Raw genomic sequence first — 17,938 nt, forward strand, 5'->3', positions numbered from 1 at the left:
TGAGGCCGTCGGCTAAGACGTTCCTCTTTCCCGGAATGAATCTGGCTGTGATCTTGATCTGCTCCTCCTCTGCCCATTCCAGGAATTCCGTTGTGAGACTGCACAGTTCCCTCGACTTCAGTCCTCCCTGCTTTTTCACGTAGGCCACCACCGTGGCGTTGTCGCACATCAGAGCCACAGTGTTTCCCCAGAGTAGATGGACGAACTCTCGGCATGCCCTTTGCACGGCCATCAGTTCTAGCACGTCTATGTGCCGGCTCCTCTCCTCGGAGTCCCATTTTCCTTTTGCTGCCTTGTCGAGAAGATGGGCTCCCAAACCCTCCTTGGATGCGTCCGTGAACAGCAGCATCTCCGGAGGGTCGACTGCAAAGGGCATTTCCTTGAGTGTTCGCTCTGACGTGCCACCACTTCAGGACCTCCTTCGCCTCCGGGGACAGAGCTCCTTCAGGTTCCACAGCATGCCCCTGAGTTTGAGCCTCCCCTGGGGGACTAACTTTTCCAACGACACGAGATGGCCTATCAATCTTTGCCAGTCCTTGGCTCTCCTGGGCTTGTCCGACAGGAAGGGCCAGAGTATCTGCTCTAGGTTGTCCAGTCTCTCCGCGGAGGGAAAGGCTCTCGCCAACCGGGAGTCTAGAACCATCCCTAGGTAGATCATCCTGGTGGAGGTTATCAGCTGAGACTTCTCCAGGTTGATGGTGATATCCAAGACGCTGCAAAACCTCAGAAGTTTCGCGCCTTGCTCCTTCAGTGCTCCCTCTGACGCTGAAAGCAACAACCAGCCGTCTAGGTACCGAATCAGGGAGATGCCCTGTTCGTGTGCGCAGGCTGAAACTGTTGCGAAGACCCTCGTGAAGACCTGAGCAGCTGTCGACAGTCCGAAGTAGAGGGTTCTGAACTGTAATGTATGGGTACCCCATTTTACTCTTAGGAACTTCCTGCTGGAGGGGTGGACAGGGATCTGGAAGTAGGCATCCTTGAGGTCTATGGACATCATGAAGTCCTCTTCCCTCCAGGCCGCTAAGACCGACTTCGGGGTGTCCATCTTGAAGTCGGTATTGCACACGAACTTGTTGAGGGCTGAGAGGTCTATGACCGGTCTCCAGCCCCCTGTCACTTTCTCAACCAGGAAGAGCCTGCTGTAGAACCCCAGTCCTGGATTCTTGACAGGCTCTACTGCCCCTTTCGCGAGCATGGCCGAAACTTCCTCCTGCAATGCTGTCTGTATCCTTCCTTCAGTACTGCGATGGTCCACGGATCCGCTCCGTGGTCCCGCCATGCTTGCCATGAGTGTTTGAGGCATCCCCCCCACCTGAGGCTTCAGCAGGAGTAGGGGGCCTCCCATCCTATGTCCTTCGAGAGGCGTGGCTGGAGTGTCCTCTCCTGGAGTTGGAGTAGGATGGTCTGAAGCTCGCCAGAGGGGCCGAAGTACCCCTACGGGAGGGCTGTGAGGGCTGGTGCCAAGACACCGACAGGGTGTCCCTTCTGGGCTGGATCGGTGAGGCACGGGGAGGGAGACACACATCCGAAGAGGGTCTCCTATGGGCAGGCCGTCTTGCTGGAGGGGGTCCGGGGTCTTCCGCATCCCTAAGTTTTCTGACCCTCTCCATAGTCTCTTCCACTGCTTTCAGGGGGAACACAGACTCGCCCCACAGGGGTAAGTTCCTTAAGGCTCTTGCTTCTCTGTCTGGTAGTCTCCTGACCAACTTACTCAGGACTGTGTCCCTCTTCTGCAGGACCCAGTTGGCTGCCTGAGAGAGAGACTGGTACGATAGGAACTTGAGAGCCTTCCCCCCCGAGCTAATTAGTTCCCTCAGCAAGGTCTGGTTCTCGGGGACGGAGAGGTCGTGAGAGGCCTGAAAACCTAATAGCGTGCAAGCCCACCAGTCCAACCATGATGATACGTATACTAAATCCAGGGCCATATCCTCCATCATGGAGGTTTCCGTCGGAGAAAAACACACTGGAGCGGAGGATGCCCTATCTTCAGCGGCTCCCTGGTTCAGGATAACAATCGCTGGCTCAACCGTACAGGGACCTCCGCGGCGCTCTGATTCCTTGGAGCGTCCGCCTGGCTGGCTATGAACCTATCTATGTGGTCCATACCCAGCCTAACGTCCCTTGCCAGGGGAAGAGCCAGCGAAGGCCTGTTGCACAGGGTTAGCCACCATCCTGCTAAGCCTGGAGAGCCAGGCTTCGTCCGTTGAGGGCTTCGGCTCATCAACCCTATGATGGCGCCTGATGAGGGCTAGGACCTTCCTATAAGTGGAGACCTCGTCCCTCGAACATTCTCCGCTATCCACGAGGCCTTCGGCCGACTGGTCCTCCGCCTGAGTAGGAACATCTAAGGCGGAGGGCTCCGCTTGAGGTGGAGGCATCTTTCTCTCGTGGTGAGCCCTTGGCGGCTCGACTCGCTGAACGGGCAGCCCCGCTGGGACGAGGGTGTCCGTCATGAGCCTAACCCCTTCTGCGGGGATCCATGTGGCAGCGGGCTTCCCCGTGCCAACTGGTTGACTCCTACGTTCAGGGCGGTCCATTAAAGGGCCGGAGGCTGGGACAAGGCTGCCAGTCCGAAGGGGCGACTCTCTCCGCTGTGCGGATGAATTCGGAATCTTCGCGATCTTATGCCTGTCGACTGAGACCTGATGCGAGGACTTCCGTCGAAGTTTGGGCCTGCTGGAGGGGCCGTACCTCAAGGATGGAGAAAGAGCTCTCGGGAGCCAGCCAGAGGTACTCGGGGCTGCTGAAGCTCCTAGGAGGTGGCTGCGTGGGATGGTGACACGCACCCATTCTTCTTTTGACGAGTGGCTCCTCCTGTGTTTCCTCCTGGGGGATCTGGAACGCCTCCTGGCGTGGCGAGATCGGGAATGTGAACGGGAACGGGACCTCTCTCGTCTCCTCTTCGAGTCCATCGGACCTTCGTCCAACGAGGAGAAAGAGTACGACCCAAAAGAGGAGACCGATGACTGGTAAGAACGTGCTGAATGGTCCGAATCGTCCCGAGTTGCTGGTGGCTCTTCGTGCCGGTCCACTGGTGAAGAAGGCTGAAGTATGACAGGCGGGAGTGTTGCTGATGGCGCCGGGGGAGAATGAGGCAATTTCCTATGGGTAAACCAGGTATCGAACTCCTCCTCCAGTTTCATGGGCGACCTGAAGGGCGTCCTCGGCACACGCGAGGGGGTCCGAACTTGGTGAATCCTCCATCTCGGCGTCTCTCCCGGCCGCTGACGTACCTGAAACGCAGATCCAAGAAGCGGGGGAAGAGGCTGTAGCGGCCTTCCCCCACATAGGATCGTCGGTAGAGACGGGACCTGCTGGCACCAGGACCTCGTCTCCCGAACACACTCCCGTCCCTCCCTCAGGCCCCCCAACTTGCCTAACCCGACACAACATCCCCACCAACAGATATCACATACTCCTGGGGAAGGGCAATGGGTCGCTTCCCCAAAACGGACTTACCTCGTCCCCTACTCTGGGTAGGGGAAGGCGGCAGAGAAGCTCTCTCCGAAGAGGCATCGGGCGAAGCAAGAGGCGAGGCAATGCTTGGCTTCTTCGGCGACCTCTTGGTAGCATTTTTCTTTTTGGTGCCGTAGCGCACCCATTGAACTTCATTCCAGGATTCACACTCCGGACACGTGGCTGCAGGGGAACACACACTGCCCCTACACGACGAACATAAGGAGTGGGGGTCGACTTCCGGCTTGGAAATGAAAGCCCCACAAGTTATACCGGCCATAGGCCCGGGGCAACGACGGGGATGCTCCATAACGAACCAGTAAAGCACCGCAAGACACAGGAACACAGAGGGAAAAGGTAGGATAAGGTAAGGTATGAACACAAGAGGACCACATGGGACACAAAGGGTCGCACTGGGTAAGAAGAGCACGGCGAGATGTTATCACGACGCGACCAGAAAACTTCCTGGAGGTCGAGACCTGAGCGAGCACGCTCTCTCACCCCAGGTCGCCTCATGGCGCGTATTACTCCGCCAGAGGTTCCCCCCGTATAGAAAACTGAGGTAGGGTAAACTACACAATTCTGGTCGGTTGGGAGGAGATCCCAGATACTCCTAAGAAAGTAGTTCGAGGTAAGTATTCTAATGATAATTTTGAAGAAATTCCTATGATCTATGTAATGTTTAAGAAGAGTTCTTACCCCAAATTTAAAAATATTGATAAAATATTCTAAATCTGTGCCATTTTCATTGTAACTGTAGTAAAGATCTCGTTTCAAATTTCACAGTAAATTTAATATGATTTTTATCTTTTTACACAACATATCCATTTTATGTGAGATCTTTACTTTCAAAATTTTCACTCATATTTAACATTAGACAAAACAAAATCAGCAAGCTGGAAAGAAAACAGATCAGTACATATGAATCGCAGTAATGCACAGTTCAGAAAACTACTAAGCTTCGAAATAATGTGTGAGCATGTCTGAATGAAAACATATGTTGTGCTGTAGTGAGATTAAATTGTGTGAACAATACATATCCATCAAATGGATAACCACAATCTAACTTAAGTGGCAATAATGGGTCCAACTAAAAGGTGTACTGTGATTCTTTCATGCACCATTTCTTCAACGAAATATTTTATACAAATAAAAAAAAAAATTGGCAAGCATTAACTTTGTGCCACATATACAGTATTTAAACACAAAGGCTAAGGTTCACACTAAAAAAAGAAAAAACTGTATTGATGGAATACATTTGATACAAAAATAAAACTTCACAACTAAGGGTACTGCATACTCTGGAGATCGACAGAGGTCCATAACATTACTGGTCGGCGCGGAGGCAACATGCTGGGCAAGAAGTTATGAGTAGTAGTTTTATAAGATGTTGCTGTAGCACGGCTACCTAGAGTCTACAACCACAACAAACCCCCTTTATTTTGGCCTAGGTGTTACACTCCAAGGTTTCTACCTCAAGCTGCAGGGAAGGAAAAAGCAACCATCACCATCATACGCTCCTACTAAAGAGCCTAAAATAAAATATATATAGAGAATAAAAGTAAGCAGGATAAATGTTTAGCCATCACCCATGCAATTTTCTGTGCCACAGGGAAAACTAAACCAATGACAAGGTATCTGAAAAATTATTGCGTAAAATTTTATTACCAAATAAAGTACAACATTTCCAAGCGCACAAACTATTACATCTTTACATATGGTCTCATGCAGCAAAAGTACAGTATTGTTTTTGTTTATTTATATATTTGGAAAATGCAAATAAACTACTACCTATAAAAAAATTTCCTTCACTGTTAAACCTCAATTTCACTTGAACCATACAGATATACTGTATATTTGCATACATTCAAATATTCAATATAAAAACTTGCATTCACAAACTCAAGTGAATAGTAAAAGAGAGTTATTTAGGGATAAAGAATTACTGCCATCGATATCCGTTTGTGGTTTTACAGTAAAGTTCAAGACAATGAAAATTTAAACTACCATATTAAAAAATTAATAGCTACACCACCATATAGCCTACAAGTTTATTAATATTAATGTCATAAAAATAGTGCCTTTGATTTTTATTAACTTGAAATATAAACACCTAAAGACTATATTAACGTTATAACGTACACTACTTACCCATAGCAATAGTTTCATGTGCTCCAGCATACCAAAAGTTTCTCTCAGTGTTCATGTTCAAATCCTTTCCTACTTTTATTTGTTCAATCAAATAAAATTACAATAAAATCCTCACTTATAAAATTATATTAAAAACCTGATCAATTTTCACTTGTGATGTAAATGCAATACTATTTTACTGTACTTTAGTGCTGTCAATTTATATATTCAGAAAAAAATACAGTGATTAATGAAACTAGGTTAATTATTTTCTCAAGATTCCTACAAGCACCATCTTACACATTATGTGTATAGTGGTGTAGTGGTACTATAATGCAACAAAAATTTGAAGATTTTCCTTTCATGACAAAATGCTTAATTCATCTCCTGGCCAGAACATTTTTTCTTCATTCCAAAGGGTATTTCAATTTTAATGACACCAATGAAACTACTACTTTCAGAAGTCCCACAACATATAAAATTAAATATAATACGACTAAAATTTGCCAAAGCTATTTTAATTATTAACCTAATTCAAATGAGAAAATGTAACTTGTACAAAATGTAGATTAGCCTTCTTAGAATAACCTCTAACAATCTTTTCTTTTTACTTTCGCAAAACACAAACAGCATGCTTTCAAATCGCATATGTTTTCGGTTCGTGTATGGAATCTAATCTATTCTGTAAACCAGGCCACCAACATTCCCATAAGCAAGCGTTTGCAATATGGAGTCATTTTAAGGGTAAAAAAAAAAACAAAAAGAAATATGGTAGTAACTGAACTCACCTTTTTATGGACATCAAGCTCCGAGTAACACTAGCGATCATTTGTAGTCTGGAGTAGTTTGGATGGAGGCTGATGCTTCATCCTGGAAAATAATGGTTTCATTAAAAAGGGTAATTGCTTTCATCTAGAATAAATTAGTATTGCATTTAGTTAAAATTATTATTATCATTATTATTATTATCATTATTGTTATTATCATGATTATTATCACGTCACTTTGATGTTTTCCTGAAACAGCAGTTATTCTTCTATTACTCTCATATCCCCCCCCCCCACCCCCCGGCTGCGAGCTTTCATCTAGAATAAATTAGTATTGCATTTAGTTAAAATTAATTATTATTATTATTATTACGTCACTTTGATGGTTGCCTGAAACAGCAGTTTTTCTTCTATTACTCTCATATCCCCACCCCCACCTGCGACCCGCAAAGGTCGACTAACAACTATGTACCTATCTTGCAATTTACTCTCAGGTGATCAGAGGCAATCTTAATTTTATGGGAACACATACATATAGTACCACTAGTCCGATCTAGAAACTATGTGCAAAAGAAAATTTAGAAGCTTTGTGTAGCGAGGGTTTTTACTACCATACCCGCAATTAAGTATAATTTCAAAGTACAGTATCAGGACAAAATACATTAACGTGTAATACATTCAAGTTCTATTTTCATAACTATGACACTGCAAGAGGGAAAGCATTCTGGCAAGGATTATATTAAAAAAAATATATCATATAAATATACATTATATACTGTATATATATATATATATATATATATATATATATATATATATATATATATATATATATATATATATATATATATATATATATATATATATATATTATATATATGTGTGTGTGTAAATAAAATGACCGAAATCCAAGTCTTGCTGATATTACTATTTAAAGCAGGTATAGAATATTCATGTCTAACATATGACCATTCTAAGAAAAAAAATTACCCTAAAATCAAGACAAAAATAGTCTTTTTAAACAACCTCTACCGGGTGCATCGTATGGCGGTCTAATTACAGACGTTTCTTAATAAAACCGGATTCATAAAGCAACGTAAAGGCGGGATATAACACAGCGGGAGATATTCATGTTCCTTAAGTTTTAATATAACTCCTGGAACACCTGGTAGGCGAACCTTATCGTCTTACAAGCACTCGAGCTTCATTGTATAACTTTAACGGAGCTAATTTCGATGACATGTTGCGATGAAGGAGAGGGAGGAGAAGAAACTCATACTCCGGGGATTTTAATTCACTTCAAGGACTTTTTCCCGCTCCTATCACACATGGAAATTTTATGCACACTAGGACCTATAGGATCTGTTTGTCGTGTGCATTCTTGGGTAATTAGGAGTATCACAGCGTATTCCGCTTTGTTAAATTTATATTATTGTAGCACTTAGAAAACAAAGTCTTCAAGTTTTTTTTAAAGCCTTAATATATTGTCTTTTCGGGTGTCTAGTGGGAGCTTGCTAGCTATATAGTATCGTGGCCGCTATGGAACCTTCAATAAAGGTACATCTTGGCTTCAATAACTTGAAACAGTCTAATTATTCTCATGTAGACGAGCGACTTTGCGAGTTTACTGAGCGTAATGTTGGCTTCATGGCACGATGAAAAAAAACTGCCTTATGAAAGTTTCTATAAACTGATTGACAAGGAAAATAAAGTCTTCATATATCGAACCTTGAAGGTTTTTGAGGGAATTGCTCAACAGCCTTTAACTAACTATGATTTGGCACCCGTCGTTATCCATAAATAGTAGCATATCTAACTAATGTAAACTAAAATGTATTCACAGCACTTCCCAAAATTTAATTTCAATCTTTTTTTCCAAAAAGGTATCCATACGCAAAGCCTAAATTCGAAATTGATCACCTTGAAATATAAAACCACGACACAGTAATGTAGTAATCATCAAACATATTAGAATTAAATAAATATAAAACATTATTCCTCATCACTGTTCAAGATGAACCTAGCCACCCACCTCAAGGCCCCCATAAAATATTCATACAGGAATTAATGCGAGATAACAAGCTCGTTAAATGTCAACACACATCCTTCGCCTTTCAAGTCTGAAAGATTTCGGCACGGAATGCGATGAAGCTCATACTGCAAGTGTCGCATAACCAGAAAGTTGACTTATGCCATTGGTGATGTTTATTTTGATGTTGAGAATATGTAAGAAGAGGTTGAAGGAAGTTATGCCGTGGTTATTTATCCCATCCTTAAGTGCTTTAGGTAGCGCTTGGATTTACATGTCCGAACCAGGACTTGAAGAGTACTCTATTAATCCTGGTCATAATATACATTAAATCTTGAAAACATTCATGTCCAAATGGGGTGGGGGAAAGGATTATTGCTAAACGAATCCATAAGAACTCAGTGTCTTATTATGGTCAATTTAATGTTGAGTGGGCCAAGCATTTTACTTTGTGGAAAAAAATATATTCATGAACTAAAATAGGTTCAATAAAAAGTAAAGCAAGTTTTACAAAATGAGATGCATGTTTCAAAAGATAATTTTCTTTATATAATGAACAATATCAGATGGATTCGATCTTGGTTTACCCAATTAAACATTTAACAATAGTTAATTTATAAAACCTTCATTCTGCTAGTTTAACCATGGAAATAACCAACACACTTCTGAGAAGGAACTGTATATTCCATATTATTATAATTTAGGAGGAACCTAAAAAAAAAAAAAAAAAAAAAAAAAAATACCGCAAAGACACTTAAAACTAAAATTCCCAATGAACGACTTATTAAATGCTATCAAATGCTTTACCTTTATATGATCTCAGTGTGGTTCGACAATAATGCTAAAAAAGATGTATACATATACATGCATGCATACACATACATACTGTACATTATATTACTATAACTGATTTTACATACGGTATGTGTGTATATGTAATATATATATATATATATATATATATATATATATATATATATATATACACACACACACACCTGTATATCTATCTATCTATATCTATCTATCTATCTATCTATCTATATATATATATATATATATATATATATATATATATATATATATCAGACCAGCATATTCAACCATGGTAACATACCTAAACATGCATGCTCCCTCGCCATACACAACAGAACATAAAAAAACCCACAAGCATAGATCAATACTCTCTTAAGTGTCGCGAAAGAACTAGCACCTCCGACAAAATTCTAAAGCTTTCAACTGCCAGCAGTCTATGTGGATAAAGAATGCTGAAAGTAACATCAATTCAACGGAAGAATGACTTTGACCTCAATAAAACTTATCATACACAACTCATTATTAGCGAAGTTTGAAGAGCAGAGCTTCGAGTATTTGAGCAAATTTCACATCGGATTTTTTTCATAATAAAAATTACAGTAAAATAACAATTATTTTTCTACAGTTAATTTTTCACACACTGGACGATTGTCCCATTTCAATTTTAAATACAATACTACCCATAGTAGTCAACGAAATAAGTAAATCATCTAAAGGTAAAATAAAACTTGTTCCCACACTATAGTCAAATCATGCTGTCAACAATGTTAAGTTCAAAAATAATTGGGGAAATGTATCAAGGTCATCTAGGTAGTTTCGAAAATCTGAAAAATACATTTCGTATTTACGTAACAAAAAACGAATAGGCTCAAAATGTTTTCAAAATGGCAAAATTTAAATTCGCCTTAGTTGACTAAGTAAAATTCAGTAAAAGGGGACCAAGTTAAGCCCTGCAAAAGGGAAACCAAGTTACATTCAGTAAGAAGGGAGAAGTTAAATTCAGCAAAAAGGAAACAAAGTTATATTTCGTAAAAATGGAAATCAAAGTTGAAATTAGCAAAAGGGAATGAAAGTTAAAATCAGCAAGAGGGAAATAAAATTAAAATCAGCGAGAGGGAAATAAAATTAAAATCTGCAACAGGGAAACTAATTTAAATAGAATAAAAAGTGAAATAAAGTTAAAATTAGGAAAAGGGATGTAAAGTTAAAATCAGTAAAAAGGAAAATCAAGTTAAAATCAGAAAAAAAGGAAATCAAGTTAAAATTAACAAAAGGGAATGAAAGTTAAAATCAGCAAGAGGGAAATAAAATTAAAATCAGCGAGAGGGAAATAAAATTAAAATCTGCAATAGGGAAACTAAGTTAAATAGAATAAAAAGTGAAATAAAGTTAAAATTAGGAAAAGGGATGTAAAGTTAAAATCAGTAAAAAGGAAAATCGAGTTAAAATTACCAATAGGGAAACCAACTTGAAGTCAGTAAAAAAAAAAAAAAAGAAAAAAAAAAAAAAAAAAAAAGTTAAATTCAGTAAAAATTTTAATAAAGTTAGAATAAGAAAAAGGGAAAATACTGTAAGTTAATATCAGAAAAAGGGAAACCAAGTTAAATACTGTAAAGCTAAAGGTCCAGTCGACTGCAGGCGCCCTTTCACTCAACCGGTTAAAGTAACGACTCCAAGTTCTAGTCATGGGGCAACAATTCCAAACTACTCCTTACATCATACAAGGAATCTCGTTTGACATGTTTTATTGCAAAACCTCAACCTGGCCACGTGTTAAAACAACCAAGAGAATGAAAAAAAAAAAAACTTTGTTGGAAACTGCAATAAGTGAACCGGTCTATTTGAATTATCCGGTATTCTAATTTCAGGGAAAATAACAGCCTGTTTCTGTCACCTTATTAAACTACCTCTTAATATACTATCGATGTGAAAATTCATTGATCAGTTTTTTTTCCCTGGGAGGGGGGTTAATTTATCAGTATTTTGGGGTAATTTTATGCACATTAAAAGTTGAAAAAAAGAGACCACTGCCCTGCTACAGTGGTAAAAATACAAGTTCGCTAGAATTACTTTCCACGAAGCATTCCACATTATGTACCAAAGACGAGAATTGCCACACTCACACGCTCTCCCCACGTCTTCTCTTTAGGCTGTGCAGAGTCCAGAGGTCACATCAGCCCTCCTTTCAGCGAAGGCTCGTGCTGGCACAGGGTCAGCTTAATGAAGCCAACCACCTCACCGTGACTGGCAAGAGAGCACCTCCAATCCACAGTCAAATGAAAAGTACAAATTTACTTGTGTCTGTTGGCATGTTAAGAACATTTTAATTGTAACTGATTAACTGCATCATGTACAGTAAGAACATGACAGTAGGTTATAACTTAAGTGTTAAAAACCTACGAATTCGACTGAACTAATGTACCACGAGTACACGCATCTTATAAATAGAACATTACAAACGTTTACCAGAGGTCTAAGGACCAACCCGGCTTACAGTAACCAGCAACTAAGGACCAACCCGGCTTACAGTAACCAGCAACTAAGGACCAAACCGGCTTACAGTAACCAGCAACTAAGGACCAAACCGGCTTACAGTAACCAGCAACTAAGGACCAACCCGGCTTACAGTAACCAGCAACTAAGGACCAACCCGGCTTACAGTAACCAGCAACGTATCAAAATTGAGTCACAGGATGCCCAATAAGTGAAAGTTACCATTTCCAGGTTGATATAAAGCTTTATATTCTTTGCAGAGTATAGGCAATACCAAAACAGCAAATAAAAGAATTAAAGAAAATTAGTTTCGACGTTTAAGTGTGTCATGACAGGGAGTGCATCACTGACGAGTCCAGTAGGAGGCGACCTTGATGCCTTGATGTGGCCCAAATGCAAGGTAGAATCTTAAAGAGTTTGTAGCTTGGACGAAAAAAAAATTTCAGACATTGTACGACTATATTGATTTCTAATGTAATATGAAAGAGAGAGAGAGAGAGAGAGAGAGAGAGAGAGAGAGAGAGAGAGAGAGAGAGAGAGAGAGAGAGAGAGAGAGAGAGAGAGACTGCATACAGAAAATTGCATAACAATGTTCAAAGAACCTCATTTACTTTATTTCCATATTTAAGTCGCTTGCCCATAAATAAATAAATGAATATATATATATATATATATATATATATATATATATATATATATATATACACACACACACACACATATATACACAACCCATATACAATATATTACCAGCACCCATTAACACCCTTCCTATAGAGACAAAAACTTAATCCTCTGATCACAGACTTGTAGTGAAAGCAACAAACACAGAGGGAGGGGGAGGGAGAGGGAAGAAGTGGAGAGGGGGGGGGGGGAAGTGCTCTATCAACTTGCCTCGTCATCACTATCACTGCACTCTTATTGCTTGTGCAAGCGCTTTCGATATTGGAATCAAGTCTCCGATTTCATACTTGGGGTCATGAAGGGGTGAAGGGCTCGTCAAAGTTTCAGTTCTCTCTATTCATAGAATTTATATATATATATATATATATATATATATATATATATATATATGTGTGTGTGTGTGTGTGTGTATGATTGAACTATGAAGAGTGAAGTTGATTATGATAAATGGAGAAGTATTAATTTCAAAGGTCAAGATAGAAACGACTGCCGAGGCCCTTTGCGTCAATAGGCGTAAGAGGATTATATATATATATATATATATATATATATATATATATATATATATATATATATATATATATATATATATATATATATTACATTAATTATAATGTGAGGAAAAACCTATTCTAGAAACGTGAAATATAATGGAACAAAATAAATCAAGTATATCGCAATACACCAGAAATTAACGTAAATAGGTCCACTATTTTGCCAAACTCTATGGACACATGCATTCCTTTATAACCGTAATAAAGAGAATTTTCTTCAGGAATCTCTTACGATCACATACACAGTTTCCATTAGTTGTGCTACCTAAGCCTTAATATCCAGTAATTTATTCGTCCCTTGATTTTCTTTCCCAATTTAAGGCCAAACCAGGCAGATGATGTCCTTATTTGACTGAAAAATAAGTAATACCAAAGAAGTGAGGAATCTCTGCATCTTGAATTTTCATCAGGAGATATTTATGCTGTCAACCTAGTTCGAAAATTTTCTTAGATCGACATCCAATAATGCACAAAGTAGCATTTGTTAAGAGTGCGTAAGCACTTCCATGTGGTGATGTGAAGTAAGCATGACATTGACCTATAAGCAAGTGTAACGTCATTGGAAGGAAAGGAGGCTTCATGGATACATACAGTAGGTCCACCTATAAAAGAAAGGAAGAGAGATAAGGTCCCTTCGAAAACAACATGCCTTATCACTCCTACTACTGTATATATATATATATAAAAAAAAAAAAACCAATGTGCTTACCTTCAGGCAATCTACTATAAAAAAAAAAACCAACATACAAATAAAAAGGTTCCCAGTGTTTGTTTTTCTTCCTTTGCATACTTATAGTTTACATTTCAAATTGATAAAAAGGACAACGCTACAATTTACTATCATAAAATAAGGCTTAGGTAGCACATACATCGCCACTTTTCCGGTCTCTCTCGATATTGAAGCTGGAAGACAATTATAAGCTCTCCTTAATGAATATGATGTTCCAAACACTTATTTTGAACAAATTTCCAGATTTAAGACGAAAAATAATTCAGGAACAATCAGTTCATCCATATGGAACAAGAAATTCAAACTTAACTCTCCCTTTCATACGTATTAATAGATGCGAGCAATCGTATCTATACCAAGGTATTAAACTTTGGAATACTCTGCCCGCTTATCTAAAGGCACTGCTTAGCGTTCGGTCTTTTAAGAAATCATATACAAATCTCCTGTTATCTGGGTATTAAGCTTTATTAATAAATATTTATACTTGCCTACCTAACCACAACGCAAGTATGTTTCATTGTTTAGAATATTTTTTTATTTGTAAAACTAGTTCTTTTACTGAGTTTTTTGCTTAATATCTACAATTTTTTCAATGTATATACCATTAGCTTTCATATACCATCTTATAAATATGCATTTCCTTTTGTTTTTAGGCTAAGATTCTCATTTATATGTATCTATTTGTATACATATGATTATGTATATGTATGCGTACATTTTGTATATCTATATCCATATTTACTTTATTTTTTATTTTTACTTAATTGATGATATTATTTAGTTGTATTATTGCCCGAAGAGCTCTGCTCCACATGGGCTTGGACTGAGTCTTTTTTTCTTTTTGTAAATCTTTGAATGTAAATATTTTTTGTCCAATAAACATTATTATTATTATTATTATTATTAGTGATATTGACAAGCTCCATTTACTTACGAACAACGAAAGATAGGTGAAAGATATAACAAAACTCCACTGGATATAACGTGGACCACTAAATGGTTTACAATTACTCTCTAATCTAACATACGAAAAAGTTCTATCTGGCATGTAGCATAAAATCATAGAAACTCAGACACGGGTAGTGTATGCTGTATTAAAAGTAATCCCTATGAATCTTTGTTGTGGACTCGTGATATATATAACACAGATCCACAATACAGTCTAGACCTGGTATATAAATTTACTATATGAAGGTTCAAAGTAAACAAATTTATAGAGTCAGTAGCGAGAGTCGATTGTACTGATGTTGGGAATCAAACTATCAAACCTAGCTCTCTCTCTCTCTCTCTCTCTGAAACTACTTTCTCTCCGTAATAACAAAGAGCGGGAGATCTTTCCCATGGGGAGGTGCGTGCGAAAGCAGAAAGCATCGCTTGACCTACCGCCCCCGGCCACAAACATGTTTACAACTTTGGTCACAACGAAGGTTTCCCAAACTGCCGCATTCCATATGGCTTTCGGAATTTCGATAACGCAGATTGGGAAAGGTTTTATGACTGATTCAAGATGAAAAAAAAGGATCGTAAATGCAAGTACATATTGTTAAACATTTAAAAATGTCATCACATCAAAATGAGTCTTGACAGTGACGATTTAACAATAAATGAACAATACGTGATATGAAACGTTAAATACTCTGAACGAACAAGGTAAAACGACGGTGGAGGTCCTGTAGAGAGTAGGGTTCCCCTGCTGTATAAAAGCAGCCATCAAAGACCAAAGAAAGACATTTTGTTAAAACATTTCAAAATTTCATCACATCAAAATTTTTGCGAGGACATTTTAAACATTTAAAAATTTCATCACATCAAAATTTTTTGCGATGACATTTTAAACATTTCAAAATTTCATCATTAAAATATTTTGCGAGGACATTTTGTTAAACATTTTAAAATTTCACCACATTAAATTTGTTTTTGAGGACATTTTGTTAAACATTTCAAAATTTCATTAAATTAAAAATTTTTGTGAGGACATCTTGTTAAATATTTCAAAATTCATCACATTAAATTTGACTATTTGATAACCCTCCGTTCCAAAGCTCGTAATAATTCAATTGATATTTTCGTTACATTAACGAAGCAAAATTATTAATTGCAGGAGACGTTATTAAGAAATCACTCCAAAAATAATTACTTCAATCAAAGGCATCGTGTCGTTCATAACTTCATTAAAAAAGTTGTTATATCACGGTGTATAAAATTGGAATCTAATTACTCCGGGGCCTAAATTCAATTAAAAGGCCAAATTGACGAAGCCTTTCATAAAATATTTCTCGGGCAATAATAAGTGAGAAAATCACTATCAGAAAACGGAGTCGATACTCAAAGATCTCTCTCTCTCTCTCTCTCTCTCTCTCTCTCCATTGTTGCCATTTCCTTGGTTATCACAAGATTTCAGCAAATATTCGGTATTCTGCCCTCTTACCCAAATGGCCCGTTACCTTCACACGTCCCTCCCTCTCTCTCTCTCTCTCTCTCTCTCTCTCTCTCTCTCTCTCTCTCACAGCATGTCCACGTGCATATATTATTGTTGGCATTTCCTTGGTTGTCACAAATATCGTGTATTCTGACTTCTTATTAAGCTGTGTTGTTAACCTTTAAACGACCATTTTCTTTCTTTCTCTCTCTCTCTCAGCATGTCCACGTGCATATAGCATTGTTGTCATTTCCCTGGTTATCACAAATATCGTGTTTTCTAACTTCTTATCAAGCTGTTTTGTTAACCTTCAAAGGACCATCTCTCTCTCTCTCTCTCTCTCAGCATGTCCACGTGCATATACCATTGTCGTCATTTCCCTGATTTTCACAAATAGTGTATTCTGACTACTTATCAAGCTGTTTTGTTAACCTTCAAACGACCATCGGACTCGCTCTCTCTGTTGTCATTTCCTTGGTTATCACAAATTCCGCAAATATCGTCGATTCACATCTTTCCCAATCGTCCCGCTACCTTCAAACGTCCCCCATGTAATAACAAAAGCCTTGGTGCGCTACTCCCAAGGAGTAACGCTTTTCGCCGCCTGTCCCGACAGATGTTTACAAGCAGCCCAAAATGGTCCTTCCCGAAACAATGCGGCCTCCATCCAATCTTTGGGTGTCCTTTGTGCTATAAATCACCGCAAACAGAATGCTGCCTCCCGCTTGCCTGCCTGGTTTGGTCAGGGGGAAATGGCCCAAATGGGTAGTGCTCAATGGCGTGTCGACGTTCAGTGGCCGTTCGAAATTTCTTCGATTTTCGACCTTGTTAGACGACAATAATGTCAAATAGAACATCATCACTTGCTGTTATTTTGTAAAGAGCCAAATGGGTAAAACTAATTAGGAGGAAATGCATTACATAGTTCAAATTTAAAAATTGTAGACGCAAAGAGAACAAATACCCAATCCGAAAACTTTAATATACTGATCAATCAATATTTCATGAGTAGTATTGGTTCTTGGCTTAAAACTCTCCGATTAAAAGAGTCAAGATTATGTGCTAGAAACCCATTGTCAAAAAAAGGAGTATTACAACATTAGCTCTCATCGTTCTATATATCACTCGCCTAGCAACATTAACGTTTTCAAAAATTATAGAAGAGCAAACATTTCTACGATGGTAAACATAAGCGGCGACTGGCTTGCATAGCAAAAACAGAAAATGTAAGTTAAGAGAACGCAGAAAAAACTGAAGCAAGTATACACGGGGGTTTATATTTAATGTTGGAGCATTTTGGCTACCGTTTTCAACAGGTTATACATTTGCAGAATAGTCCATTCCAGTGAAAGGAAAGGACTGGGCAGTGCGTTGGATTTATGAATTTAGACAGCCCGGTGCGGAGTCCTGTCAGGTCATTAAGTACCCAACTGCAGAGGGGGTTCACCAGCAGTTTACACCATTCAATAATTCAAAAAGTTGGGTAGCATGATGGGAAGCGGGAACGGAGGTAAATATTACGATAAACAGACAACCCAATTAGTACGAGGTTAAAGGAAATTACACGCGTTTGTCGTGACCACAATCACATTCAAATTTACTATATGTCGTATGACAAAGTACCACAAACACGAGACTTGTTACAGATGGGGTGACAACGTGTCACTTAACACTAGCAGTTTTGTATTGGACAGTTTGGTAGTGTCAACGTGCCGGCAAACCTAAGCTTTCATATAGTGAGTGATGTGACAATGCCACCTTTTTGTAGAAACCGGGGTTCTGCCAGGCGTCTAGCAAGTAGGGTACCGATTAGGGTGAAGAAACTAAATGTACTTTGATTAAATTGTCATTATCGTTCAT

At 39.2% G+C, this 17,938-nt stretch overlaps 1 protein-coding gene across 5 annotated transcripts in view; it reads right to left on the bottom strand.

Moving 5' to 3' along the window:
• The window catches only part of LOC137617273 (hexosaminidase D-like), a 435,862-nt gene that overhangs the window by 11,362 nt on the left and 406,562 nt on the right, over positions 1–17,938 (bottom strand). For 3 of the 5 annotated variants that reach the window (XM_068347267.1, XM_068347265.1, XM_068347266.1), the window contains 2 exons: positions 6,375–6,456; positions 4,757–4,936 (listed from right to left, as the gene is read on the bottom strand). In XM_068347267.1, coding sequence (XP_068203368.1) covers positions 4,757–4,808 — 52 coding nt within the window. In that variant the 5' untranslated portion in view covers positions 4,809–4,936; positions 6,375–6,456. The remainder of the gene's footprint in view (positions 1–4,756; positions 4,937–6,374; positions 6,457–17,938) is intronic. The other 2 variants (XM_068347270.1, XM_068347269.1) reach the window with 1 other exon arrangement.

Source organism: Palaemon carinicauda, chromosome 23 (genome assembly GCF_036898095.1).
Source record: "Palaemon carinicauda isolate YSFRI2023 chromosome 23, ASM3689809v2, whole genome shotgun sequence".
Lineage (NCBI taxonomy): Eukaryota > Metazoa > Arthropoda > Malacostraca > Decapoda > Palaemonidae > Palaemon > Palaemon carinicauda.